This window comes from Silurus aristotelis, assembly GCF_946808225.1.
Source record: "Silurus aristotelis genome assembly, chromosome: 3".
NCBI lineage: Eukaryota > Metazoa > Chordata > Actinopteri > Siluriformes > Siluridae > Silurus > Silurus aristotelis.
The window spans coordinates 36,047,406-36,073,603 of record NC_139576.1 but is presented as its reverse complement, the minus strand read 5'-3'; the positions used below and the strand labels follow the sequence as shown (position 1 = coordinate 36,073,603).

Here is a 26,198-nt window from a genome sequence, read left to right as displayed (position 1 = left end):
AAAGCAGGCGAAAACAATGGTGAAACGTTTGAAATATTCGCAGGATTTCATTTTTTGAAACGAATAAAAATTTCAATTCTGATTTGAACCTACCACAGTTTCTTCAAGACCCTTCAGGTCCTCCTTGGCCTGCTCCCGTTTCTCATTTAATAGACTAAATCACAAAAACAATAAAAATACACTACCAGTTAATAAATCAGCACAAGAACCGTTCAAAAACGTATATGTTCAAAGATACAATTGTGCTTGAAATGTTTATTTGGAATTAACTGTTCACTCACTGAGAAGAAAAACCAAACGAATACCAACCATCAACAGAATACTTACATTAGTTTCTGTAGCATCTGGTCCTTCTTCTGTTCATCCTCTTGTAGCTTGTTGTAGTCAGATATGAGCTTTTTCTGCTCCAGCTGGAGAGACTGGTTTATACTGGGGAAGAGGAAACATGGTAAAGAGGTTGGTGATTTAATTCTTACACACAATAATAATGTCATTCAATTGTGCTCCTGAGATTCAAACTCTAAATCGTGTCATTTCATATCTGTACATTTTGTTGAAAAGAAAAGAACAGGCTGAGGAAAACATTGAGGGTGGGGGTACGGGTATGGGTAGGGGTTAGGGCTCAACATGAGATTCAAACCCATCATTTAATTTAATATCTGTACATTATTTCATTTAAAATATTTACAAATATTTTGAATTAAGAAATGGGTAAAACTGTCAGGGGTAGGGGTTAGAAGTAGGGGTTAGGAGTAGGGGTTAGGAGTAAGAGTTAGAAGTAGGGGTTAGGAGTAGGAATTAGGAGTAGGAGGTAGGAGTTAGGAGTAGGGGTTAGGAGTAGGGGTTAGGAGTAGGGGTTAGGAGTTAGAAGTAGGGGTTAGGAGTAGGAGTTAGGAGTAGGGGTTAGGAGTAGGGGTTAGGATAAAGGTTTTGGGCCATCATAAGATTCAAACTCGTCATATTTAAAATCTACATGTTTGGATTTTTTTAATGAGGGAATGGAAAACAAAGGCTGAGGAAAACAGTATTAGGAGTAGGGCTTGGGGTGGGGTTAGAAATAGGGATAGAGGTATAAGTAAGGTTAGGTCTTAGGGTTAGTATAGGGTTAGAGATAGCAGTAAATTTAGGGGTTAGGGTTAGTATAGGGTTAGGGGTAGTAGTAAGGTTAGGGGTTAGGGTTAGTATAGGGTTAGGGGTTAGGGTTAGTTTTGGGGTAAGGTTAGTATAGGGTTAGGGGTAGTAGTAAGGTTAGGGGTTAGGGTTAGTATAGGGTTAGGGGTTAGGGTTAGTTTTGGGGTAAGGTTAGTATAGGGTTAGGGGTAGTGGTAAGGTTAGGGGTTAGGGTTAGTATAGGGTTAGGGGTAGTGTTAGGGTAGGGTTAATATAGGATTAGTGGTAGTGTTAGGGTAGGGTTAATATAGGATTAGTGGTAGTGTTAGGGTAGGGTTAGTAGTAAGGCTAGAGGTTAGGGGTTTGGTGTTGGGGTAGGGTTAGTATAGGGGTAAGGGGTAGTAGTAAGGTTAGGGGTTTGTGTTGGGCTAGGCTTAGTATAGGGGTTAAGGGTAGTAGTAAGGTTAGGCGTTAGGGTTAGTATAGGGTTAGGGGTAGTAGTAAGGTTAAGTATAGGGTTTGTGTTGGGGTAGGGTTAGTATAGGGGTTAGGGGGTAGTGTTGGGGTAGGGTTAGTATAGGGGTTAGGGGTAGTAGTAAGGTTAGGGGTTTTTGTTGGGTTAGAGTTAGTATAGGGGTTAGGGGTAGTAGTATGGTTAGGAGTTAGGGTTAGTATAGGGGTTAGGGGTAGTAGTACGGTTAGGCGTTAGGGTTAGTATAGGGGTTAAGGGTAGTAGTAAGATTAGGCATTAGGGTTAGTATAGGGTTAAGGGTAGTAGTAAGGTTAGGGGTTAAGGTTTGTGTTGAAGTAGGGTTAGTATAGGGGTTAGGGGGTAGTGTTGGGGTAGGGTATGTATAGGGTTAGGGGTGGTAGTAGTAAAGTTAGGAGTTACGGTTAGTGTTGGGGTAGTGTTAGTATAGGGTTAAGGGGAGGAGTAAGGTTAGGGGTTAGGGTTAGTATAGGGTTAGGCGTAGTGTTAGGGTAGGGTTAGTAAAGTATTAGGGTTAGTGTTGGGGTAGGGTTAGTATAGGGTTAGTGTTGGGGTAGGGTTAGTATAGGGTTAGGGGTAGTGTTGGGGTAGGGTTAGCATAGGGTTAGTGTTGGGGTAGGCTTAGTATAGGGTTAGGGGTAGTATTAAGGTTAGGGTTAGTGTTGGGGAAGGCTTAGTATAGGGTTAGGGGTAGTGTTGGGTTAGTGTTAGTATAGGGTTGAGGGTAATAGTAAGGTTAGGGCTATTATAGGGTTAGGGGTTAGTAGTAAGGTTAGGGTTAGATTTGTGGTAGGGGAAGTGTTGGAGTAGTGTTAGTATAGGGTTGAGGATAATAGTAAGGTTAGGGGTTAGGGTTAGTATAGGGTTAGGGGTAGTATTAAGGTTAGGGTTAGTGTTGGAGTAGGGTTAGAATAGGGTTAAGGGTAGTAGAAAGGTTAGGGTTAGTATAGGGTTAGTAGTAAGGTTAGGGTTAGTGTTAGGGTAGAGTTAGTATAGGGTTAGTGTTGGGGTAGGGTTAGTATAGGGTTAGGGGTAGTGTTGGGGTAGGGTTAGCATAGGGTTAGTGTTGGGGTAGGCTTAGTATAGGGTTAGGGGTAGTATTAAGGTTAGGGTTAGTGTTGGGGAAGGCTTAGTATAGGGTTAGGGGTAGTGTTGGGTTAGTGTTAGTATAGGGTTGAGGGTAATAGTAAGGTTAGGGCTATTATAGGGTTAGGGGTTAGTAGTAAGGTTAGGGTTAGATTTGTGGTATCGGAAGTGTTGGAGTAGTGTTAGTATAGGGTTGAGGATAATAGTAAGGTTAGGGGTTAGGGTTAGTATAGGGTTAGGGGTAGTATTAAGGTTAGGGTTAGTGTTGGAGTAGGGTTAGAATAGGGTTAAGGGTAGTAGAAAGGTTAGGGTTAGTATAGGGTTAGTAGTAAGGTTAGGGTTAGTGTTAGGGTAGAGTTAGTATAGGGTTAGGGGTAGTATTAAGGTTAGGGTTAGTGTTAGGGTTGTGTTAGTAAAGGATTAGGGGAAGTAAGGTTAGGAATTAGCGTTGGGGTAGGGTTAGTAGTAAGGTTAGGGTTAGTGTTGGGGTAAGGTTAGTGGTTAGGGGTTAGTGTTGGGGTAGTGTTAGTATAGGGTTGGGGTAGTATTAAGGTTAGGGGTTAGGGTTGGGGTAGTGTTAGTATAGGGTTGGGGTAGTAGTAAGGTTAGGGGTTAGGGTTAGTGTTGGGGTAGTGTTAGTATAGGGTTGGGGTAGTAGTAAGGTTAGGGGTTAGGGTTAGTGTTGGGGTAGGGTTAGTATAGGGTTGGGGTAGTAGTAAGGTTAGGGGTTAGGGTTAGTGTTGGGGTAGGGTTAGTATAGGGTTGAAGTAGTAGTAAGGTTAGGGGTTAGGGTTAGTGTTGGGGTAGGGTTAGTATAGGGTTGGGGTAGTATTAAGGTTAGGGGTTAGGGTTGGGGTAGTGTTAGTATAGGGATGGGGTAGTAGTAAGGTTAGGGGTTAGGGTTAGTGTTGGGGTAGTGTTAGTATAGGGTTGGGGTAGTAGTAAAGTTAGGGGTTAGGGTTAGTGTTGGGGTAGGGTTAGTATAGGGTTAGGGTAGTAGTAAGGTTAGGGGTTAGGGTTAGTGTTGGGCTAGGGTTAGTATAGGGTTGGGGTAGTAGTAAGGTTAGGGGTTAGGGTTAGTGTTGGGGTAGGGTTAGTATAGGGTTGGGGTAGTAGTAAAGTTAGGGGTTAGGGTTAGTGTTGGGGTAGGGTTAGTATAGGGTTAGGGTAGTAGCAAGGTTAGGGGTTAGGGTTAGTGTTGGGCTAGGGTTAGTATAGGGTTGGGGTAGTAGTAAGGTTAGGGGTTAGGGTTAGTGTTGGGGTAGGGTTAGTATAGAAGTAAGGCTGGGATAAGGGTTTCTGTTAGGGTTACTCTTAGGGGTAGGATTAGGGTAGGGTCTTAGGATTAAGTTTGGGGTAGGGTTAGGGGTCAGATGGCATACACTACTACATTACTACTGCTAGCCATGTTAGTTATGTTGGGGGTAGGAGTGTAAAGTTTGGGGTAATTAGGAAGTTAGGGGGGGATAAAAAAGGGTTAGGAGTAGGATGGATTCTACTACTCAACTACTTTTTGTTAGCCATGTTAGATATGTAGTAAGTTAGTAATTTTCTTTTTTAGCTCTTAACTCTCTCAGCTTGTCCAAGATCTTCTGCTTCTCATCAATCTCGTCTCGCAGGCGTGAGAGCTGCTTCTGATGGGCCTCGCTGTGACCTTCCATCTGCTCCTGTAGCGCCTTCTACATGCAGAAAATGCAAATATCTATTTTTAGGTAATAATAATTTTTTTAAATAGCAAAAATCAAGAAAACTCTTGGATCCTGGGAACAGATGTGTCCAAACGTCTAACTTGTAATGTAAATACAGTAAAATGCACTCTAAACCTTTACATGTTCATTTAAATAGAGTGGCGCTGGTGGCAGAGAGCACATTCTTCTATACCTTCATCTCTTCGGCATCCTTCATCTTGTTCATGTGTTCCATCTCCTTGTCCATCACGGACACCTCGTGCATCTTTTCTAAATCAGCAACGATGCAACAAACACGTTATTACTTACGAATAAATATACATCAAATATTCTTTTTTTTTTTTTCCAATGTTATGTTGCTCCTGATACCACAATCAACACAATTCTAGAAATGTCTGTACATTTTGTGCAACATCACTTGAAAATGAGCTCAGGTGCCTCCCAGTTTTTTTTTACCATTCCTGAGAGGTTTCTACACCTTGACTGGAGTCTACTTGTGGAAAAGTTTATTGGTTGGACATGATTTGGAGAGGCACACCCCTGTCTATTGGGGGCCCTCACAGCCTACAACGCATATCAAAGCAAAAACCAAGCTATGAGGTCAAAGGAACTGCCTGCAGAACTCAAAGACAGCTCTGGAGATGGATTCAAATAAAGACAAACTGAAGATTGCCAGGACCACTGTGGCCTCCATAATTGTGTGTGGCACAACCAGGACTCTCGTAAGAGCTGGTCACCCGGGCAAACTGAGCAATCATGGGGAGAAGTGCTTTAGTAAGAGATCCTTGGTAGAGATGGGACAAAGTTCCAGATGGACAACCAACACTGCAGCTTCCTACCAATCTGTGCTTTACTGCAGGGTGGCAGATAAACTCTGGAAGCAAAAATTGTGTAGTGAATACGTTTGTACAAGACAAACCCTGAGCGTGGAGTCTGGCCAGCTCCTCCATCAGCGAGTCCTGGCTCTCCTCCAGCTGCCTCTTCTTTTGTTCCATGTTCTGCATGTAGTCGCTCAGGGATCTGATCTTGGCCTGGAGCTGGAGCAGTTAGACACAAACGCACTCATAAACTCAGTAATGACTGAGACTTTATGGATATTTTTAAAAGCACATAAAAATAGATCAACATGTCGAACTGTACTTTCTGGACACATGGGCTTTATAGGTGCTTTTTCCAAGACATTGATTTTAAAATACATATTTTAAACATACTATCGTTTTTTGTGACAAAAAGAGGCCTGGTTTTGCTTAGCTGCAGTGCTTCGTTTATATATCTCAATGCCTTGATGTTCCTACTACATTTTACAATTTAGTAACAACTACAATCCATTCTGTGGCAATGCAATACTCCTGGAACATGGGATCACCTGTTTATACCACTAGACAGCGCTGCTGAGTGACTATGATGGCATATACTCAGGGGTTTCCCTGCATTGCATAAATGGTGCTTAAAATGCTTTAATTTTCCAATCACAATCGCTTATTTTTCAGTCCCGCCGTTTTCGCACCAGTCGTGCGACACGTGCTATTACATTTCTAGGGATTCGAACTGCCCATTTTCGATCACATGACCAGAAACGGTGGTTTCCCACAGAAAATGAAGGGGGCCGAAAACCCGGGTGTCGCAGCTCGGCCTTCGGGCATCCAACATGCACGTACGACATATTCACTCGTTGCTGGAACGGAGTTGGTCGTGGCCATATGCCCCCACGAACCTGAGACCCGCTCGGAATTCTGGGAAATCTGCGCAATTCCGGCCCCCATAGAGAATGAATGGGGAGTTTGACACTTATTTGTTGTGTGCCACATTGAACCACTCGGTACGGTCAAGAGAATCGTTGGTGGAGTGCCAAAACACGTTACGTGAACCTACGAATACACGGAATTGCAAAAAGGAAGGGGAATCGAATGCTGGGTGAATTACTGATATCACATGACGTCATTTGCCCCACCCCCTTTAGAAAACCATTGCAAACATGGGCATGTGACGTATCAAAACGATCGTTTCGCCGAGGAGAATCATGTCGCAGAAATCATAATGGCGATGAATTTGGCACTGTCAAGAACCTCTGACATTTTCTTTAGGGAATGTACCATTCTAGAATTTATATTCTTATTGCGTTTTTCTAGATTGCTCAACTTTATGCGATAACTAGGTTTTTGGACCACGAACGAATCCTGACTGACCTGTGAGATGAGGAGCTGGCAGGACGCGAGCTCTTTCTCGTTGGCCTGAATCTTACGTGTCGTTTCCACTTGAGCTCCTTCCAGTTGTTTGCTGCGGTTCACCAGGGACTTCACCTCTGATTTCATTTTGCTGATGAAGAGGCGTGCCATGGTAAACTCCTCTTCCATCCCTCCAGGGCCCTCTGCTGTCTGCCGAAAGGCAAAAGAAAGCAGATAACAATACAATAATTCCTTTTTTAAATTAATTAACCCTCTTTAATGTAATATGTGAAACTCAACAAATAAAGATATGCTTTACATGAGCTGGAGTGGAAGATCTCCAGCTATAGAGCTCTGATCTCAACCCTATTGGGCTGCACCCCAGACCTCCTCACATCACTGATATGGCATCTTACCGTCTTGAGCTCACTGGTGCCGATGACGCTGCCGATCTCCGCGAGCTCTCGCAGCAGCATGCTGAGGATCTCCGCAGATCTCTTTTTGTGGTGTCCACTCACGTCCTGCAGCATGGCCAGATCCCTTTCCAAGGTGCACAGGATTGTCTGTAACAAGAACAAACATATCTGTTGTCACAGATTGCCAACACCTGCAGCACCATATCACTGTTAATAAAATCACAACGTCTCCATCCTTACACTAATACAATTATCTGACGAATACAGTAATCTCCTACTTCTTCTCTCCATCGTGACCTTGCTCTCACTGTCGTACTCACGCTCTTCTGCGTTAACTCGTCGTTGAGCTGGACGTTGCTCCGTCCTTTCTCCTCCAGCTCGTGGCTCTTCTGGTCGTAGTTGACGGCGAGTTCCTCCAGCGCTTGCAGCACCTCCTTGACCTCCTCTTTGGCGGCCTCGTGCTCACGCTGCAGACGCATCAGGTCGTTCTGGAGCTTCTCGCAGTCGTGCCGCGTCGACGCTAAAAGCTGCGGGGATGCAGGTGATGCGTTAGAATTCATTCAGGGTGAAAAGGGATAAATTCAATTCATTTTTATTTGTATAGCGCTTTTAACAATGAACATTGTCTCAAAGCAGCTTTACACAGATAATGTGGTGATTAAAAGTAAATATGTTCTTTGTAAGTAAGTTTGTCCCTGATGAGCAACTTAAAGGGGCTTGTCATGGACGTTACAGCACAGTGGAATACTTTCTTTGCATATCCTAGTGATGTGAAGGAGCTGGGGTCAGCCATGATACAGCGCCCCTGGAGCACAGAGCATTAAGGTGCCCTGGTCAAGGGCACAAGTATGGCAACTTGGCGATCCTGGTGCTTGAACCCCCGACTTTCGGATTGGTAACCCAGAGCCTTAAACACTGAGCTACCATTTCCTGGGTCATGGATTCCCAGCAGAATCGTCTTCACTCATTTGATTCACATTTGTAATATATTAATGGTATACAACAATTTCCAGAATATGAAATGTACCGCTGGACAAACAGAGCACCACAAAGCCATCTCTAAAAACGAGACGTCCCACTGGACAAGGAACATTAACAGAGCTGCAGAAATTTCTGATGACCAATTTCAAAAGATATTATAATCCCATACCACTGGTGAAGCATGGTGGTGGTTAAGTTGCTAAAGGGGCCCATCAGTGGCAGATTAGTGGGGGTCAGATTTGAACTCACAACCTTCTGAATAAATGTCTAACATCTTAAACACTGAGCTACCGCTTCCTTTTTTTGACCACCAAGACAGGATGTGCTCCTCTGACGGACTTTTACCCAAAAACACTGGACTGGTGTAAAAACATTTATTCACCATTGAACAGCTCAGGATCATTTGATGGAGTGATCAGGGCGTGCAGAATCTTTGTTTTTGGGTAAAATGTGAAACATTTTTAGCAAATATGAGAATTGCATAAAAGGATTATTAAAAAAATATATAGATTTATTTTAATATCCATGTTATGGCCATCACGCTTTTGAAAACGTGGGCAGAAGCCAGATGGTGGATGATATAAAGCTGTTTCCATGGCAACATGATTCCCATAGATGTTCCTTATGTGTCTAACATGGATTTAAGACTCTTATTGAATCTCATAGAAACTGTTTAGCAGGATATTGATGATAATGATAATGATGATAATGATTATGAAATCTAGGTTTTTCTATAACCAGCTTATAAAAATATCAGATTAAAAAATAAATATCTGCATATAAAAATATATTTGTCATTTTAAACACAGCACAAAGACACGATGTTTTTTTATTTTATCTTATTTCCAGTTTATATCCTGTATTTTATTTACTCTTTACCAGAGTGATGCAGGTGTAGTACCAGCCAGCAGGTGGCAATAGATCACTGTTAGATCCTGTTAGTTTCCTAGCTGGTGTATGACTTTACATGCTGAAGGCGTTTGAGTCATGATGACACAAAGCTCTACATTGCAGTATATAACCTGCTCTACAGGGGTGTTAAGTAATAACATAGTGCATAAGACACCATACCAGATGTGGCTTTCATGGTTACCTACAGTCTAATAGCCATGACTAGATTTCTGGAAAGCCCAGGACACGAACATGAGCGTTAATAACTGGGGCAGAGTTTCTCGAGCGATCATGCATATGCTATAAATGTTGGGTGACGTTGGGTTGGATGGTGTATGATGGAGTTTGCTTACCTCATCCTGATCCACCATCTGCTGTTTCAGGGACTCTGCCAGCTGACTGTGCTGATTGATCTCATCGTCCTGGTCAGGAAATGTGTGTGTGTGTGTGTGTGTGTGTGTGTGTGTGTGTGTGTGTGTGTGTGTGTGTGTGTGTGTAAGAGAAAGAGAAAAAGAGACAGGAAGGCAGACAGATAAATAGAGTGACCACCTGTATCAACCTTTCCAGAGAAAACGCACAGTAAGCAAATAAATCTGTCAAACAGACATAATCATAAAACTCCATGCAACATGGTACTGAATTTTATTACAAAAAATTTACAGAATCATGAAAATGTAATAAATCTAATAAATATTAATATATGAATTATTTGAATAAATATTCAGGAAAATACATGCATTCAAACTGAAACAAAAAGTGACACTCCAAATAAATCAAAACACTTACATCCAAAATGAAAAAAAAACAAACTTCAAATAAACAGCACGTGGTGTCAGTGATTCGCCTCTAGAGGCTGCTCTTGCACAGTATAATACAACCCGGAAAAACTATCAGTATGGATTTTTTTAGCAATCGACTATCAGTGGCGATTAATCAGCCAAACCAATGAATCGGTCGACCTCTAATAATAACCTCCGAACTTCTGGATAATGTTCCACTAGATTTTGTGGAGATGTGTGTAATTAAGCTTAATGTCTGTGCTATTATTTTTTAGTGGTAGCTACTGTACCTTATCATCAAGCTGCTGGTAAAGATCATTGATCAGCTCCTCATACTGGGTCTTCTCTGTGTCACAAAGTGGCAGGGGAGGCGGAGCCAGACTTTCGATTGTGGGTGTGGCTTCCACGTTCTTTATTTCCTTTCTTTTCTGCTGCTCTTCAACTGGAACTGCTTCGCCTAAAGAGAGATAGAGGGTTTTTTTTTTTTTGTTACTGCACTCGTTGAAGTCAACTGGATTGAATTCAAATAAAATTTTTTGCAAAAGTATTGGTACCTGTTTAGTATTTTAATAGTGACTCTATGTTATCTGAAGATAATCAAGCAATCGGATTAAAAATGTCAGTGGAAGCCAAAAAAGGCATTTTAAAACCCCAATGTTTACAGAAGCAGGACACATATTTGAGTATTAGGATGCTTCCATCGCTTATTTATTATACAGCCCATCTTCCTGCCTACAAAAGCTTTCAGTACCAGTTAAGGCGCATCCGTAAGACGAGACGTGGTCTCTTACAGAGATGGAATTCGAAACTCTGCCTGTCCAAAGAGCTCAATTTCCATAATAACATTTGTTAAAAAAAAAAAAAAAAAAAAACCCCAAGCTTCAATAGACGATAATGTCTGCACATGCACCTTAGATATTTTGAATGTCTGTTTGAATAATCATCTGAGTGAAATTTCCACTCAGAAATAATAATGTTTGTTCCATGATTAGCGTGTAGAAGAAGTAGGCCAATTACTTTTACAGATTACAGTTTGAAGGAACGAGCATCAGAAAACACAAAGTCATTATAGAGATATTGTTTGCAAAGCAATATGTTACATTATAAACATTTGTACCTTTTCATTGGGTTGGGTTGAGTAGATCAAGGTTAATGCCTTTATATTGAAGCTCATGATTACAGATCTGGATTACTGATTGGATGGTTGGAGGAAATGTCAGAGATCTAGAGCTTATATCTTCCAATCCATCCCATGTAAATCATCATGAAGCTGGCCTAGTACTAAAGGAAGATGAATACTACTCCAGCGTTGCTGTACAATGGCTGACCCTTTGCTCTGACCCAATTTTCCTAACAAGCTGGGATATAAAAAAAAAAAATCCTCTCTCTCTCTTTCTTTTCTTTATCTCACAACCTACCATTAACTGATGCACAACCTGAGCTGTACAATGTTCTCATTTGTATCATCAAATGAGATCTGAGCTACACATTAAAATTCATGCATCCACCAAAACTTCAATGCATCCCATAAAATCAAAGCAAAACACTGGGAATATATTGAAGATGACGATTAAGGATATCTGACTGTGTTTTTGTAGACCATCCTCAGGTCAGGCACTGATGCTGTGTGAGGAGATCAGTGGGAGCATGTGATTTAGCTGAAAGATTTGCGTTCTTGACGACGTTAAAACACAAATTCACAGAGATTTGGTCAAGTGAGTCTGAATCAAACGATCTTGAGTCAATAAGTCCGAAAGCAGTGAGGGTTTATGGGAAGGAAATGGGGTTACTGTGTCTCCTGGGAACTATCGCCGATTGTGATTCCGAAATGCACTATATATGGTGCTCTATAATCACCCTATATCATTTCTAGAATTTTATCTTTAAGAGTAGGCATTTCCTTTCTTCACTCTACCTTTCCTCCAGCGCTTCAGCTCGTTCTCCAGCCGCTGGATGATGAGTTTCAGGCCACCGTTCTTCTCCTTTTCCTTCTCATACTTCTTCTTCCACTCCTCGGCCGTCAGCTCCATGTTAACCGACACTGTGTTCTTGATTGTCTTAGCTCTGTGTGAGAAAGAGTTTAGGAAGTTTGTCTTTTCTATATACTATATGGACAAAAGTTGGTAGACACTTGACAGAAGACTGATGTGCTTTTTTTGAACATCCACATGAATCCTCAAATTCCGTTATGATAATATAATAGAACGATAAAAAAAAAAAGTTACATGTAAAATGGTTTAAAAAAAAAAAAAAAAAAAAAAAAAAAAAAAAAAGTTTCAAATAAACAGCACGTGGCTTCAGTGATTTGCCTACAGAGGCCGCTCTCGTAGTGTATAACGCAACCCGGAAAAACTATCAGGGTACTATAGGGTAATTGTCTTCTTCCTTTTCTATTCTATTTCTAGAACTGGTGCTTTCTTTTTTTTTCTTCTTCTCAGGACTCTTTTGCTGTAATCAAAATGGAGACTGGCTTCCTATGAGCATTAAAGCTAATCTAAACACACAAACGCTAAAAGAATGAAAAAAGAAAGCCGGGTCACAAACTTGAGAAAGCCTTTACACATAAAGGGAACGCAAATTGAGTTTGTGATCACTTTAACAGGGCTGTTTAACACACAGCTGTCTCAGTGACCATAACCCGAGACTTTTGTTTGTTTTTTTGTTGATGATGCACCCAGATGAAAATGGGTTTCCTTCTCAGGCAGTTTTTCCCTCACCCTATTCACCCTGGTATTATTGGAATTGGAATCTTTCAGACTCGGACGTATGCTATGACAAAATAAAAAACGCTTCATCCAAGATTTGTGGCTGTGGAGCGAATTTATTTACATCCTGTAAGTTGAGACGCAGCCCGACCCGGGGGATACACCATCGCTACAACGAGCTGTAATTTAAGCTGCAACCTGTAGCATTGCTTTCTTATTTAAAAAAAAAATAAACAATAGGGGACAATCTAAAAACGCTTAATGCGAAAAACGATTGATAAGACGACTTTTTCAAAAGACCAAATGCATCAATTTAACAATTTAAAGCATACAATGTACAGACAAGCAGATGAGTCCGGAATACGAATGCAAAGCGCTAAATTGCACGTTTAAGCATCTTTCTTCTATAGAAAACTGTTATAGTCTTTGTCTTAAGTCACGTTAAGGCCACACAGAGAGGTGGAAAATTTATTTAAATGGTGGAGGCTCGTACTACACCTGGAAGTGATGCACTGACTAAAGAATGCACATAGACCAGCTTCTAAAAGCAACTATCACTTCCCCCACCCCCCACCCCCACCCTCACCTTTGGCCGAACATCAGCGTCGATTTGGTCTCGGCCTCATTAAAGACAGACGGCGAGCAGCAGATGATGATGGTGGTCCTACAGTTTCCACCCAGAGAGTCCTGCAGGATGCGTGTCATCTTGCTGTCTCGGTAGGGCACGTGCGTCTTCTGCGGAGGTTAAAGCGTGAGCATTAATGTGGGAGATACAATTAAGTAGAACAGATACAGCGTGGTGCAGGGAAACAGGAGATTTTGGAACTCGGAGTCTGCGGCGTCTGCAATTGTTTGTCATTAGTTATAATGGAGCAGTAAAGTGAAGTCTTTAATCTTCTCTCTTTTATTCTTTCTTTCTTTGGTTTTTATTTTTCTGTGGATGCTCTTTCTTTCTTTCTTTGCTTTTTCTTTTACTGTCTTTCTTTCTTTTTCTTTTTTCATTCTTTCCTTTTTCCTTGTTTCTTTCTTTTTTCATTTTTTCATTTTTCCTTGTTGCCTTCTTTTTTCATTCTTTCCTTCTTTCTTTCTTTTCCCTTTTTCATCCATCCATCCATCCATCCATCCATCCATCCATCCATCCATCTATCCATCCATCCATCAAATCTACAATGTAAGAGTGTATATCATATAGAGAGAAACACAATCAAGCATCCAAAGGAACATCTTAACATTACTGGTTAATCCACCAGATCCAGATGGTCAAGATCAAGTGGGAATTTCTCAGGAATAGAAAATAGCCATGGATGATCGATGTGGTGGTCGCATTTTTCAGTGACATCCGATGAAAGTAACACGAGAGGCTGAAGTATGGAAGCAGGAAGTGGAAGGGGAGTGAGAGAATGCTGAAGGTTAAAACCAAGGTCGAGTCATTGACTACAATCGTACAATTGTATAGGATGCCTTTGGATGCATGAAATTGTGCCAGTGCTCTTGTGCACAAAACCAGCTGCATGAAGATATACGATTTGTAGTGGAAGATCTCCTACAGAGCTCTCACTTCAACCCTATTGAACACCTTTGGGATGAACTTTTCCCCCAGGTCTCATCGACTCACCTACATTATTAACTATATTCCTAAATCATCGCCTTTATCCCACTTCTCATGGGTGTGGTTAATCCGAAAATGACCCCATTTACAAGGCAGAAGATCTCATTGAGGTTTAAAGCTTAGAAAAAGAGCTTCACCAGATCTCACACCAGTAGAACACACTTATAGGTGTTCATCCCTCATGTACAAATTGAGAGACTTGCACAGAGCAGCCACTAATACACTTTTTTCTCCTTTACTTCAGCACTAATAGATACAGAAGGATCAGCGAGAAACGAAAGCACTTACGGTTCCCTCAGCCAGCGCGGAGATGACGTTGCCCAGAGCAGACAGAGATTTATTGATATTTTTAGCTTCATCCAAGACAGCGCCTTCTGCTCCGGTTTTACTGACCTTAAAGGCAGAAAGAAAGAGGGATGTGATGCCAAATCATGAGACTGACTCATGTCTATTTCCACCGATATTACGTCTTTGCTCATAACACAGCGCTCATACATACGAGGTGGCATCAAAAGGTTTGGAGACTAGCCCTGTAAAGAAAAGACCTTTCTTTATCCACATTTACACACTATCACCTTTAAAATAGCCCCCTTGAACCAGCATTCCTGCCACTTCTGGAATACGTCCTGGAAGTTTCCTTCAACATGTCAAGTACCTTCTGCGATTTCTGCAACGGTGTGAAAACCCAGAACTTCGAGCAGGAGCTTCATCTTCAAATAAAGGGCGAAGTCTTCAAATCTAACAAATATGGTGGGTGCAGAAGTGAGATTGTTCTCCGGCGATCGTTATGCACGAGTTGCCGGAGGGTTTCGACGTTTCCGTGGGTCGAACCCCGTCGAAGGTCTTCCTGATCTCTCGTCTTCTTCCAGCGATGCATGAAGCAGGTGTTCCGTTCGAAACACTTAGAAAGACTCAATGACATTATCTCAAAGCAGCTTTACAGAAATCAACAGTGAAGGTGAATGACGTGTGTTTATCCCTGATGAGCAGCCGTGGCGACTATGGTAAGGAAAAACTTCCTTAGATGTTATGAGGAAGAAACCTTGAGAGGAACCAGACTCAAAAGGGAAACCCATCCTCATTTGGGTGACATCAAGAGTGTGATCTCTACTCAACTACATTTATGATGCAATAGATCATAATAGAATAGAACCTTTTCACTCCCAGCCAGATCCACCAGGTAGAGCTTCCCGCTGAGCTTCTTCTCCGTCTCCACGTTCTCCTGCTTGATGTTAATCAGGAATATACTGTGACTGCGCGAGCTGTGCTCGTTCATGTCTAAAAGGGTGAAAGGAACGTTAATAAAATGACGTAAAAAGCGAGTCGAACGTTAAGTTAATAGCACACGTTCGCTCACTCGTGACCGCGACGTGACGATTGGCTTTGCCGTCATCAATGACGTCCATCACCTCCTCCGGACTGGACACGAAGCGCTCCGTACAGCCCTTTCAACACCAACAACAACAACCATGGATTCTCGGGAACATGATGCGTTTATGTATTAAATAAAATAATCATATACAGTACATATTTAATGGTACATCATGATTTTCACCCACCTTCACATACGGAACCCTGTTTTTGTCCTCGTGGACAGCGAGATTCGTCTTGGACACTAAAATCAACAAAAATATCAATAAAATACTCGACATGCAAAGGACATTTAAAGATCTTATTAGTTTCAGATTCATTTCTTTTTTCTTTCTTTTGATGCTCTTTTCTTTAATTCTTTCTTTTTTTCGTTCTTGCTTTCGATACTCTTCCAATCTCTCTTTAATTGCATTTTTTCTTTCTTTCTTTCTTTCTTTCTTTCTTTCTTTCTTTCTTTCTTTCTTTCTTTCTTTCTTTCTTTCATTGTTTTTACTTTTTCTTTTGATGCTACTTTTTTCTTTCTTTTTCTATTAAAACTATTTCTTTCTTTCTTTCTTTCTTTCTTTCTTTCTTTCTTTCTTTCTTTCTTTCTTTCTTTCTTTCTTTCTTTCTTTCTTTCTTTCTTTCTTTCTTTCTTTCTTTTTTTTCTTTCTTTCTTTCATTCATTCATTCATTGCCTTTCTTTCTTTCTTTCTTTCTTTCTTTCTTTCTTTCTTTCTTTCTTCCTTTCTTTCTTTCGTTGCTCTTTTCTCTTTCTTTCTTTCTTCCTTTCTTTCTTTCGTTGCTCTTTTCTCTTTCTTTCTTTGCCTTTTCTTTCGTTCTTTGCTCTTTTCTTTCTTTCTTTCTTTCTTTCTTTCTTTCTTTCTTTCTTTCTTTCTTTGCTCTTTTCTTTCTTTCTTTGCTCTTTTCTTTCTTTCTTTGCTCTTTTCTTTGCTCTTTTCTTTCTTTCTTTCTTTCTTTCTTTCTTTCTTTCTTTCTTTCTTTCTTTCTTTCTTTCTTTCTTTCTTTCTTTCTTTCTCGTTCATTCCTTCTTTCATTGTTTTTTCTTTTTCTATTAATGCTTTTTCTTTTTATGTAAAGTTAATGCTCAAAAAAAAAAAAAAAAAGTTCAAATTTATTCCCTTCTACAATGTCATATACTATATGGACAAAAGTTTGAGAAACCTGATAAAAAGAAAATGGGTATGTGCTTCTTTTTAAACATTTAGGCTTCATTAGCTCTTATAATAACCACCACTCTTCTGAGAAGATGTTCCACTGGATTTTGAATTGTGCTTATTATATGTGTATTCTTATTATATTAAAATAGTGGAGGGAAAGGAGAAAGGAATAATGGTTAAGTGTAGATTATGTGTTGGTGAAAAGCTCGTCAACTGCAAAAAATACCACTTCAAAAAAAAAAAATAATAAAATAAATCTGCATGCAAAGCACAGCACTACAGTGTGTGTGTGTGTGTGTGTGTGTGTGTGTGTGTGTGTGTGCGTGTGTGTGTGTGTGTGTGTGTGTGTGTGTGTGTAATGTTGAATATATGGAAATGGAGACAGAAATATAGAAAACTTTTGCTGACTGAGACACATGTACGATGCCGTCGCAGCGGAGAGAGAGAGAGAGAGAGAGAGAGAGAGAGAGAGAGAGAGAGAGAGAGAGAGAGAGAGAGAATGATGTAGACAAGGACGAGGTCATATTTACGGAATTGCACGAAGTTTTATGAGATGACAGCGAAAGGTATGTTTTATGGCGATAATGGCAATGATCTATATTACACCTGTTACACCTGTAAGGCGTGAAAGAGATACAAGTAACGCAAAAGTAACGCAAAATTAATATAACGCGTTACTTTCCATAAAAAGTAACTAAGTAACGTAATTAGTTACTTTTTTAGGGAGTAACTCAATATTGTAATGTGTTACTTTTAAAAGTAACGTTTCCCAACACTGTATGTGGCTCCTAATCTGTTTGCAGTAAAAGCAGATATCCTGGGAAATGTGCGGTGTCCCAATACTTTTACCCATTTAGTGTAGAGATCAACATAAAGCTCATTCTTACCATCCAGCAGATCTCTGATCTTGTCCAAGTAAATCTCAAAGTAGGAGACCTGAACAGAAACGGAGAAACATTAATCACTGCATTACAATATTATAATACTATAATGTGACTCTGAAGTACAGATGAAGTCATTTTCTTATATATATTTTATGCTGTGTTTTATTTCCAAATCTCTCATTCACATAAACCTCTTTTTCAGTCTCCGGTCCATTACCCTTCTGTGAAACTTTCTCTCTCTCTCTCTCTCTCTCTCTCTCTCTCTCTCTTTCTTTTCTTCTCTTTTCCTTGTTTTCAGCATAAACGGTCAAACATTACCCATGGAAACAAATTTCATGTAGTTTTTAATAACAAGATCAGATTTACGTATCACAGACGTACCACCACTCAGAACCCATAAAAACATGCAAACAACACAAGTTGGTGATGGAGGCAGTGTGATGAGGTGGAGGCATTGTGAGGAAGTGTGAGGAGATGGAGGCAGTGTGAGGAGGTGTGAGGAGATGGAGGCAGTGTGAGAAGATGGAGGCAGTGTAAGGCAGTGTGAGGAGGTGAAGGCATTGTGAGGAAGTGTAAGGCAGTGTGAAGAGGTGGAGGCAGTTTGAGGAGATGAAGGCAGTGTGAGGAGATGGAGGTAGTGTGAGGGGGTGGAGGAAGTGTGAGGCAGTGTGAGGAGATGGAGGCAGTGTGAGGAGGTGGAGGCAGTTTGAGGAGCTGAAGGCAGTGTGAGGAGATGGAGGCTGTATGAGGGGGTGGAGGCAGTGTGAGAAGATGGAGGCTGTATGAGGGGGTGGAGGCAGTGTGAGGAGATGGAGGCTGTATGAGGGGGTGGAGGCAGTGTGAGGAGATGGAGGCTGTATGAGGGGGTGGAGGCAGTGTGAGGCAGTGTGAGGAGATGGAGGCTGTATGAGGGGGTGGAGGCAGTGTGAGGCAGTGTGAGGAGATGGAGGCTGTATGAGGGGGTGGAGGCAGTGTGAGGAGATGGAGGCTGTATGAGGGGGTGGAGGCAGTGTGAGGCAGTGTGAGGAGATGGAGGCTGTATGAGGGGGTGGAGGCAGTGTGAGGAGATGGAGGCTGTATGAGGGGGTGGAGGCAGTGTGAGGGGGTGGCGGCAGTGTGAGGGGGTGGAGGCAGTGTGAGGAGATGGAGGCTGTACGAGGGGGTGGAGGCAGTGTGAGGAGATGGAGGCTGTATGAGGGGGTGGAGGCAGTGTGAGGGGGTGGCGGCAGTGTGAGGGGGTGGAGGCAGTGTGAGGAGATGGAGGCTGTACGAGGGGGTGGAGGCAGTGTGAGGAGATGGAGGCTGTATGAGGGGGTGGAGGCAGTGTGAGGGGGTGGCGGCAGTGTGAGGGGGTGGAGGCAGTGTGAGGAGATGGAGGCTGTATGAGGGGGTGGAGGCAGTGTGAGGAGATGGAGGCTGTATGAGGGGGTGGAGGCAGTGTGAGGGGGTGGCGGCAGTGTGAGGGGGTGGAGGCAGTGTGAGGAGATGGAGGCTGTATGAGGGGGTGGAGGCAGTTTGAGGCAGCGATGTGTAAATGATTGGAGTTGACACACACACATATGGCCGACAGACACATTTCCTCCTTGCACCATGTGTGTATGTTACTGTACACACACACACACACACACACACACACACACACACACACACACACACACACACACACACACACACACACACACACGCTGACTGCACCCCAGGCCTCCTCATCTCACCTACATGACTCAACCAACACCCTCGTGGCTGAATGATCACAAACCTTCACAAGCACATTCCAACATCTAGTAGAACAGGAGGAAGGAGATGCTCGAAAAGCACATACGGATCTTCTGCTCAGGTGTCCACAAACTTGTGTCTGTATAGTGTAACAGCTGTAAACTGCATTACCTTAATATGGAACTCGAGATTCTCATCCATGGAGTAAATGTGGTCGAAGATGTCCTGAGCGATGCGAGGAATGATGCCCATGTGGTTCGGGTCATGGAGGTTCCCCTGTGTGAGGGAAGAGGAACGACACCAGAGATCAGACCAGAGATCATTTATCTTTCTGCAGACACTGAGGGACATGTAGTCCGGTTCAGGACATGCAGTTCAACAAAGGACATTTCATTATGAGTGGCAGCTGAAGATCTGAACTTCATTTCAGTTTTTGGACAGAAACCAGGAACATTTCCCAAAGCTGTGAAACTAATTTACTATTTTAGGTTTTCTTTCTTTGCTTTTTGTTTCCTTTTTTTCTGCTCTTTTCTTTATTTCTTTTGTTTAGTTTTTTCTTTTTCTTTCTCTCTTTGCTTTTTTTTTTGTTGTTGTTGTTTTGCTGTTTGTTGTTTCTTTTTTTTTGCTATTTTGCTCTTTTTTCTTTCTTTCTTTCTTTCTTTCTTTCTTTCTTTCTTTCTTTCTTTCTTTCTTTCTTTCTTTCTTTCTTTCTTTCTTTCTTTCTTTCTTTCTTTCTTTCTTTCTTTCTTTCTGCGTTTAGTTTCTTTTTTGCTGCTCTTTTCTTTCTTTCTTTAGTTTCTTTTTTGTTGCTCTTTTTTCTGTTTTTCTGCTCTTTTCTTTCTTTGCTTTTTGTTGCTCTTGTTTTCTTGGTCTTTCTTTCTTTGCTTTTTTCCCCCCCACCTATTTTCTTTGTTTTGCTGCTATCTTTCCATTCTGTTTTTAAACTCAGGGATCCTCATTCAGATCCATGAATGAAGAGTCTACACAGAGAGTCAGATATAAACGAATAAAATCGAACACAGAGGGAAAACTGCACTATATCGCTGTCGTTCTGTGGACAGAAGGAATCTTTGACTCAGCTGGTGTCTGTGTGGGTCTGCGTGAGGAGCTGTGCAGTAATTACACGTCTGATCTCTACATCTTTATATTCAGCACGATGAAAGAATCGCACCGTTTCCAGGGAAACAGCTGCCACTGATTGGCGCTGTTCATGCGGCATATTGCGAAACCCTGCGAGGTGATCACACCTTGTGCTTTTTTTTTGTTTTTTTTTATAGCCCTTGCTGCCATCTTAAAGGCCAGAGACCCTCAAACTCCTTTCAATCAGACACGTTTTCGCCTCGCAAGTGTAAACGTGTCATATTATGAGCGAGAATCTGATATTATGATGATAATATTAATTCATTCATCCGTTCGTTTATTCATTCATTCATTGAATAATTGAAAAAAAAAAAGAAAACAAAAAGCAGAGATAGATAGACAGCTAGAAGCAAAACAAAGAAAAAAAAGAACGCATGATGCTCTTTTCTTTGTTTCTTTTTCGCTCTTTCTTGGTTTAGTTGCTTTTTACTTTCCATTTCTTACCCTTTCTTTCTTTCTTTCTTTCTTTCTTTCTTTCTTCCTCTTTCATTCTTTCTTTCTTTCTCGTTTTTCTCATTCTTTCTTTCTTTCTCTTTTTCTCATTCTTTCTTTCTTTCTTTCTTTCTTTCTTTCTTTCTTTCTCTTTTTCTCATTCTTTCTTTCTTTCTCATTCTTTCTTTCTCATTCTTTCTTTCTCATTCTTTCTCATTCTTTCTCATTCTTTCTTTCTCATTCTTTCTCATTCTTTCTTTCTTTCTTTCTTTCTCATTCTTTCTTTCTTTCTTTCTCTTTTTCTCATTCTTTCTTCCTTTCTCTTTTTCTCATTCTTTCTTTCTTCCTTTCTCTTTTTCTCATTCTTTCTTTCTTTCTTTCTTTCTCTTTTTCTCATTCTTTCTTTCTTTCTTTCTTTCTTTCTTTCTTTCTTTCTTTCTTTCTTTCTTTCTTTCTTTCTTTCTCTCATTCTTTCTTTCTTTCTTTCTTTCTTTCTTTCTCTTTCTTTCTTTCTCATTCTTTCTTTCTTTCTCATTCTTTCTTTCTTTCTTTCATTCTTTCTTTCTTTCTTTCATTCTTTCTTTCTTTCTTTCTTTCTCTCTTTTTCTCATTCTTTCTTTCTTTCTCTTTTTCTCATTCTTTCTTCCTTTCTCTTTTTCTCATTCTTTCTTTCTTCCTTTCTCTTTTTCCCATTCTTTCTTTCTTCCTTTCTCTTTTTCCCATTCTTTCTTTCTTCCTTTCTCTTTTTCTCATTCTTTCTTTCTTTCTTTCTTTCTTTCTTTCTTTCTTTCTTTCTTTCTTTCTTTCTTTCTTTCTTTCTTTCTTTCTTTCTTTCTTTCTTTCTTTCTTTCTTTCTTTCTTTCTTGTGGAGCTTAATGCTGAGGATATTGCAGGAACGTGGGGTGCAAGACGGGAAAACAGCCTGAGCATCACCATTTATTAACATTTATCAAGTTAATAAATATAAAAATCCAAATAATTGTTAAATTCTAATTAAATTTTCTATAAAATGTTATTTATTAAGTAAAGATTATCCCCTTTATCCCTAATGAGGGAGGTGACGGTGGTGTGGACCTTTTTTTTTTTTTTCCCCATTTCCCCTGATTACGTGTTTAAGATCCATTCCGATCTACATCTACACGTGTCCTTCGCCTGAATATTGGAATTTCTCTTCTCTTTGCTCTTAATTTCACGTTCTCCTATAATTATTAGCTTTGAGGATCATTTCCATGGTCCCAAGTCTTTTCCTGGAACGTCTGTGTGCATGCAATGAACCATCTCCTGGTTGTAAATCCAGATAAGAACACGCTGAGACGATATGAGGAGAAAAACCCTGAGGGGAACCAAACTCACATGGGAAACCAACGTTATATACGTGTACTGTCAAGATCAAAGCCACGTATTACACATTTCCCATCAGCCACTGCACCCTATTGATTCTTTGTGTACCTGGATCACATTTACAGCTCATTACTCATTACTTGTGTGTAGACTCCACTTTCACAACCCTCACTGTCTCTCACATCGGGTTCTCCATGTGGTAACTTAACCGAAAATCTCAATCTTATCAGAATAAACAGCTACAACTCGGTGTTTCATTGGAGTCTGTGTGGTCAGGAATTTCCGCATTTTACCTCCATGGTGTGGGTCTTTCCTGATGACGTCTGGCCATAAGCAAAAATGGTTCCATTGTATCCATCAAGAACATCTGTGAAGAAAAACCGGCCATTGAATTGGTCAAATCCTAGCAAACAATGATTTTCTTATAATGGTCTTTCCATTAAGGTGGTAGAGATTCAATCTAAAATCTCCTACATGTATCTCCTACAGCTGGCTTGTGATCTTCTGAAAGGAGATCTCAAGCCAGTTGTTTTCTTTTAAATGAAAAACACGGATCCAAATCTTGGATTTGCAATTTTCTTCCATTAGAATTCGTCAATTCGTCGCATGTTTGTAGCCTGTTTATATATTCATTTCTATTATGAGGAGCTTCACTGCGTTTGTCCATGAAACCAATCACCTCATAAATAAGCTTCATAAATCAAATATAGCAAAATAATTCTGCACTTGAAACATCAGTAACATTAATAGGAAATGTTCAGGATCCGAAAAAAAAAACCCACCATCTATCAGTCATTATCCATTGTTCCACACGCTACATCATACCTTGAACGATCTGCTTGGCGCAGGAATCGTACACCAGCTCTTGGGTTGAGTTTGGAGCTAAAACTCGGTCAAACATGTAGGGCTTCCCCTGTAAAAAAAACAAACAAACAAACAAAAAAATGGATGTGAATAAAACTAAGCGGGAAAAATATATGTTTAATTGTAAATTATTTCTTAGGATGTAAAAAAGAATGCATTAAATATTAATTATTATCCTGTGCTGTTTATTTCGACGCAATGGAAAAATGCCTGATCATCACTTTACTGTAGATTAAGGATATTGATGAGAGGTAAACCTGCAGATCCTTTAAATTCAATATAGATCTGTATTAAAGCAGATAAAAATGGGCTTAAGGCAGACAGGAAAACTCTGATAGTAAATAATACAATATGCAATTATATGCTATTCTAATAAAACATTACTATATAATATACAAATGGACAATTTTTGCAAAATTGGAAAAATAAAAACGACCGTTTCTTCCACAAAAATCATACGTTATTCATTCATGCTTTAAATCTCAGACCCTAATTGTCCTGTTCCTCCAGTCTCACACCGAGATCGTTTGGTTATTAGGAGCACGGGTGTCCGGGGACCTCGAAAAGCTTTCTCTGAAAAGACCCTGTCGCCACGGAAACTACTGTCCGGCCGTCTGATTGGCTGTCGGAAAAGACCAGGTGGCAGGGGGATGTGAAGGATGATTAGGAGGATAAAAAACATGATTGCTTGTTTGTCTTGCATCTCTAGAAGTCTGATGGAAGTGGAAACGTCTGGTGTGACTTATCAGGATACGAGCGTGAGCTTGTAGGCGTTAGTGGCGTGTCGTTCTTTTATTTAATTGATTTTTATGCCATATATATACATATATATGTGTGCTTATATCGACAGCTTTCAGCACACACACACACACACATACATACATATACATATATATCCCCCAAACACACACACACCCAGGAAGCACATACACAACATCAAAACGGCATCCACTTTTGGTCAATAATTGATGTCGGGTCTCTGGGGAGACGAGCTTTTGCTCAGGGCGGCTGCACTGCCGAACTCAATCTTTCCACTCCAAGGCTTCGGGCCATCAATACTCAAATGCACCTCCTTAAATCTCTAAACAGATGCCAGGTCAGGGCCAAAAACACGGCCCTGTGTATGAGCGGAGAGGGATGAAAAAACCCGGGTCTTTTCAATTGTTTGTTTACACATACATATATATATATATGTATGAAGAGAAAACACCATATATACATACAGTGGCAAGAAAAAGTGTGAACCCTTGAAAATGAGATCACATTTTATGACGTGTGAAATATGTGTAATAATACAAAATGAATGGGACCCTTATGAATTCATATGAGCAATATATTTAAAATATATTCCCACTGACACCTGGGTGACTTGAAATTGTTCAAGCATGACTTCCTGTTTCACAAGACTATAAACAGGAGGAAACACCGAGGCCTTTCTTCGTTCAGCACAATGGTCAAAACCAAAGAACAGAAAAAGCTTTACATATTCAACAGAAAAGGGTTATTGAAAAATATCAAAAGCATTAAAAAATCTATAAATGTCCAGATGTTCCACAAATTCCTCCCTTAGCACCAATCACAGCGTTCACACTCGCCACAATCCGTAGTTATTTTCTCCAAACATCCACTTCTGATGCACTGAGCAAGGCCGGTTGCTACGGATTGTGGCGAGTGTGAACGCTGTGATTGGTGCTAAGGGAGGTGCTTGTTTCTGAAAAACCATAAACGTCTGCATTTCCACACTTTTTGGGTTAATATTGAACTATTATTGTTATCATCAATCGTTAAATCATCAATTAACAAATAATTCGGGTTCGGTCCTATTTACACATTCGTCCCATCCCTCCATCCTGTAAAGACTCTTTCTATCATTTCTATCATTAGGATTATGCACTAAACAAAGCAGATTCCACAAACATTTATACAGACAGAAAAAAACATACCAAACCTATGAAACATGCATTATACATTAAGCTCGTTTCCCTCAGGCATCACTTAAATCCAGCCTTCATAAACGATGAAAGAGAAAATCAGACCATCCCCCCTTCTCCCCCCACAGCCACATTTCCAGTTATGTTAATTGCATGTAGTGTAGTGATGAAACCCCCAACACCCCCGAGATCACTAAAACCCACCCGGCAGAAAAGCAGGACACAAAGAACACTTCAGCACCTCATAACACTCACTAATAAACCAGAGCTTGGTGAACATCTGATGGACAGATCTATACACACCAAAAAGTTTGTGAACACCTCAGAATAAGTCTGGAATGTGCTCTTTGGGTATCCCATCCACTGTTCTGAGGAAATTTTGTGAAATTTTGTTTTTGTAATAATGAACGCTCTTGTGGCTGAATGATCATCAGGACAATCTAGTGGAACATCTTCCCGGAAGAGTGGAGGTCATTATAACAGAAAGTGGGGACGAAACGTGGAATGGGATGTTCAAAAAGCACAAATCTGATGGCGAGGTGTCCAAAAGCTTTTGCCCATGTCTTGTAGAAAGATGGTCAAGGATAAAAGGAAGATAAAAAGAAAAGAGGATCGAACGAAAGAAGGCTGAATGTAGGGATGGATGGAGTTGTTGGATGGATGGATAGATGTATTTGTTGGATGGATGGATGTATTTGTTGGATGAATGTAATCGTTGGATAGATGAATTAATAGATGGAGTCGTTGGATGGATGGATAGATGTATTTGTTGGATGGATGGATAGATGGATGGATGGATGGATGTATTTGTTGGATGAATGTAGTCGTTGGATAGATGAATTAATGGATGGAGTCGTTGGATGGATCGATGGATGGATGGTTGGATGTAGTCATTGGATGGATGGATGGATGGATGGAGAAGAGGAAAGAAAAAAGAAAAGTGCCTTGGAGAAACAAGTATATAAAATAGATAGAAAGAAGGAAAGAAAGAGGAAGGAAGGAAGATAAAAGAAGAATGGATGGATTGGTAGAAGGAAGGTATATACTGTGTATATATATATTAGTCTATACAGTGTTACAGACTCCATGAATTAGGAAGGCTGGTGATAAAATAATGACATGGCAACATGGAGAGAGAGAGAGAGAGAGAGAGAGAGAGAGAGAGAGAGAGAGAGAGAGAGAGAGAGAGAGAGAGAGAGAGCAAGAGAGAGAGAGCGAGAGAGCGAGAGAGCGAGAGAGAGAGAGAGAGAGAGAGAGAGAGAAAGAGAGCGAGAGAGAGAGAGAGAGAGAGAGAGAGAGAGAGAGAGAGAGAGAGAGAGAGAAAGAGAGCGAGAGAGAGAGAGAGAGAGAGAGAGAGAGAGAGCGAGAGAGAGAGAGCGAGAGAGAGAGAGAGAGAGAGAGGTATATAAGGGAAATGGTTTGCGATAATCAGTTCACCT

At 40.7% G+C, this 26,198-nt stretch overlaps 1 protein-coding gene across 1 annotated transcript in view; it reads right to left on the bottom strand.

The window, feature by feature from the left end:
* kif5c (kinesin family member 5C) overlaps nt 1-26,198 on the bottom strand; it is a 38,610-nt gene that overhangs the window by 5,540 nt on the left and 6,872 nt on the right. The window contains exons 4-23 of the mRNA XM_083537232.1: nt 22,790-22,877; nt 22,258-22,331; nt 19,223-19,327; nt 17,339-17,387; nt 15,480-15,535; nt 15,278-15,365; nt 15,074-15,198; nt 14,209-14,313; nt 12,898-13,046; nt 11,522-11,670; nt 9,897-10,063; nt 9,181-9,249; nt 7,276-7,482; nt 6,956-7,102; nt 6,561-6,749; nt 5,294-5,411; nt 4,568-4,644; nt 4,256-4,365; nt 328-429; nt 94-154 (exon numbers count right to left, since the gene is read on the bottom strand). Of these exons, the coding sequence (XP_083393358.1) occupies nt 94-154; nt 328-429; nt 4,256-4,365; nt 4,568-4,644; nt 5,294-5,411; nt 6,561-6,749; nt 6,956-7,102; nt 7,276-7,482; nt 9,181-9,249; nt 9,897-10,063; nt 11,522-11,670; nt 12,898-13,046; nt 14,209-14,313; nt 15,074-15,198; nt 15,278-15,365; nt 15,480-15,535; nt 17,339-17,387; nt 19,223-19,327; nt 22,258-22,331; nt 22,790-22,877 (2,235 nt within the window). The remainder of the gene's footprint in view (nt 1-93; nt 155-327; nt 430-4,255; nt 4,366-4,567; nt 4,645-5,293; nt 5,412-6,560; nt 6,750-6,955; nt 7,103-7,275; nt 7,483-9,180; nt 9,250-9,896; nt 10,064-11,521; nt 11,671-12,897; nt 13,047-14,208; nt 14,314-15,073; nt 15,199-15,277; nt 15,366-15,479; nt 15,536-17,338; nt 17,388-19,222; nt 19,328-22,257; nt 22,332-22,789; nt 22,878-26,198) is intronic.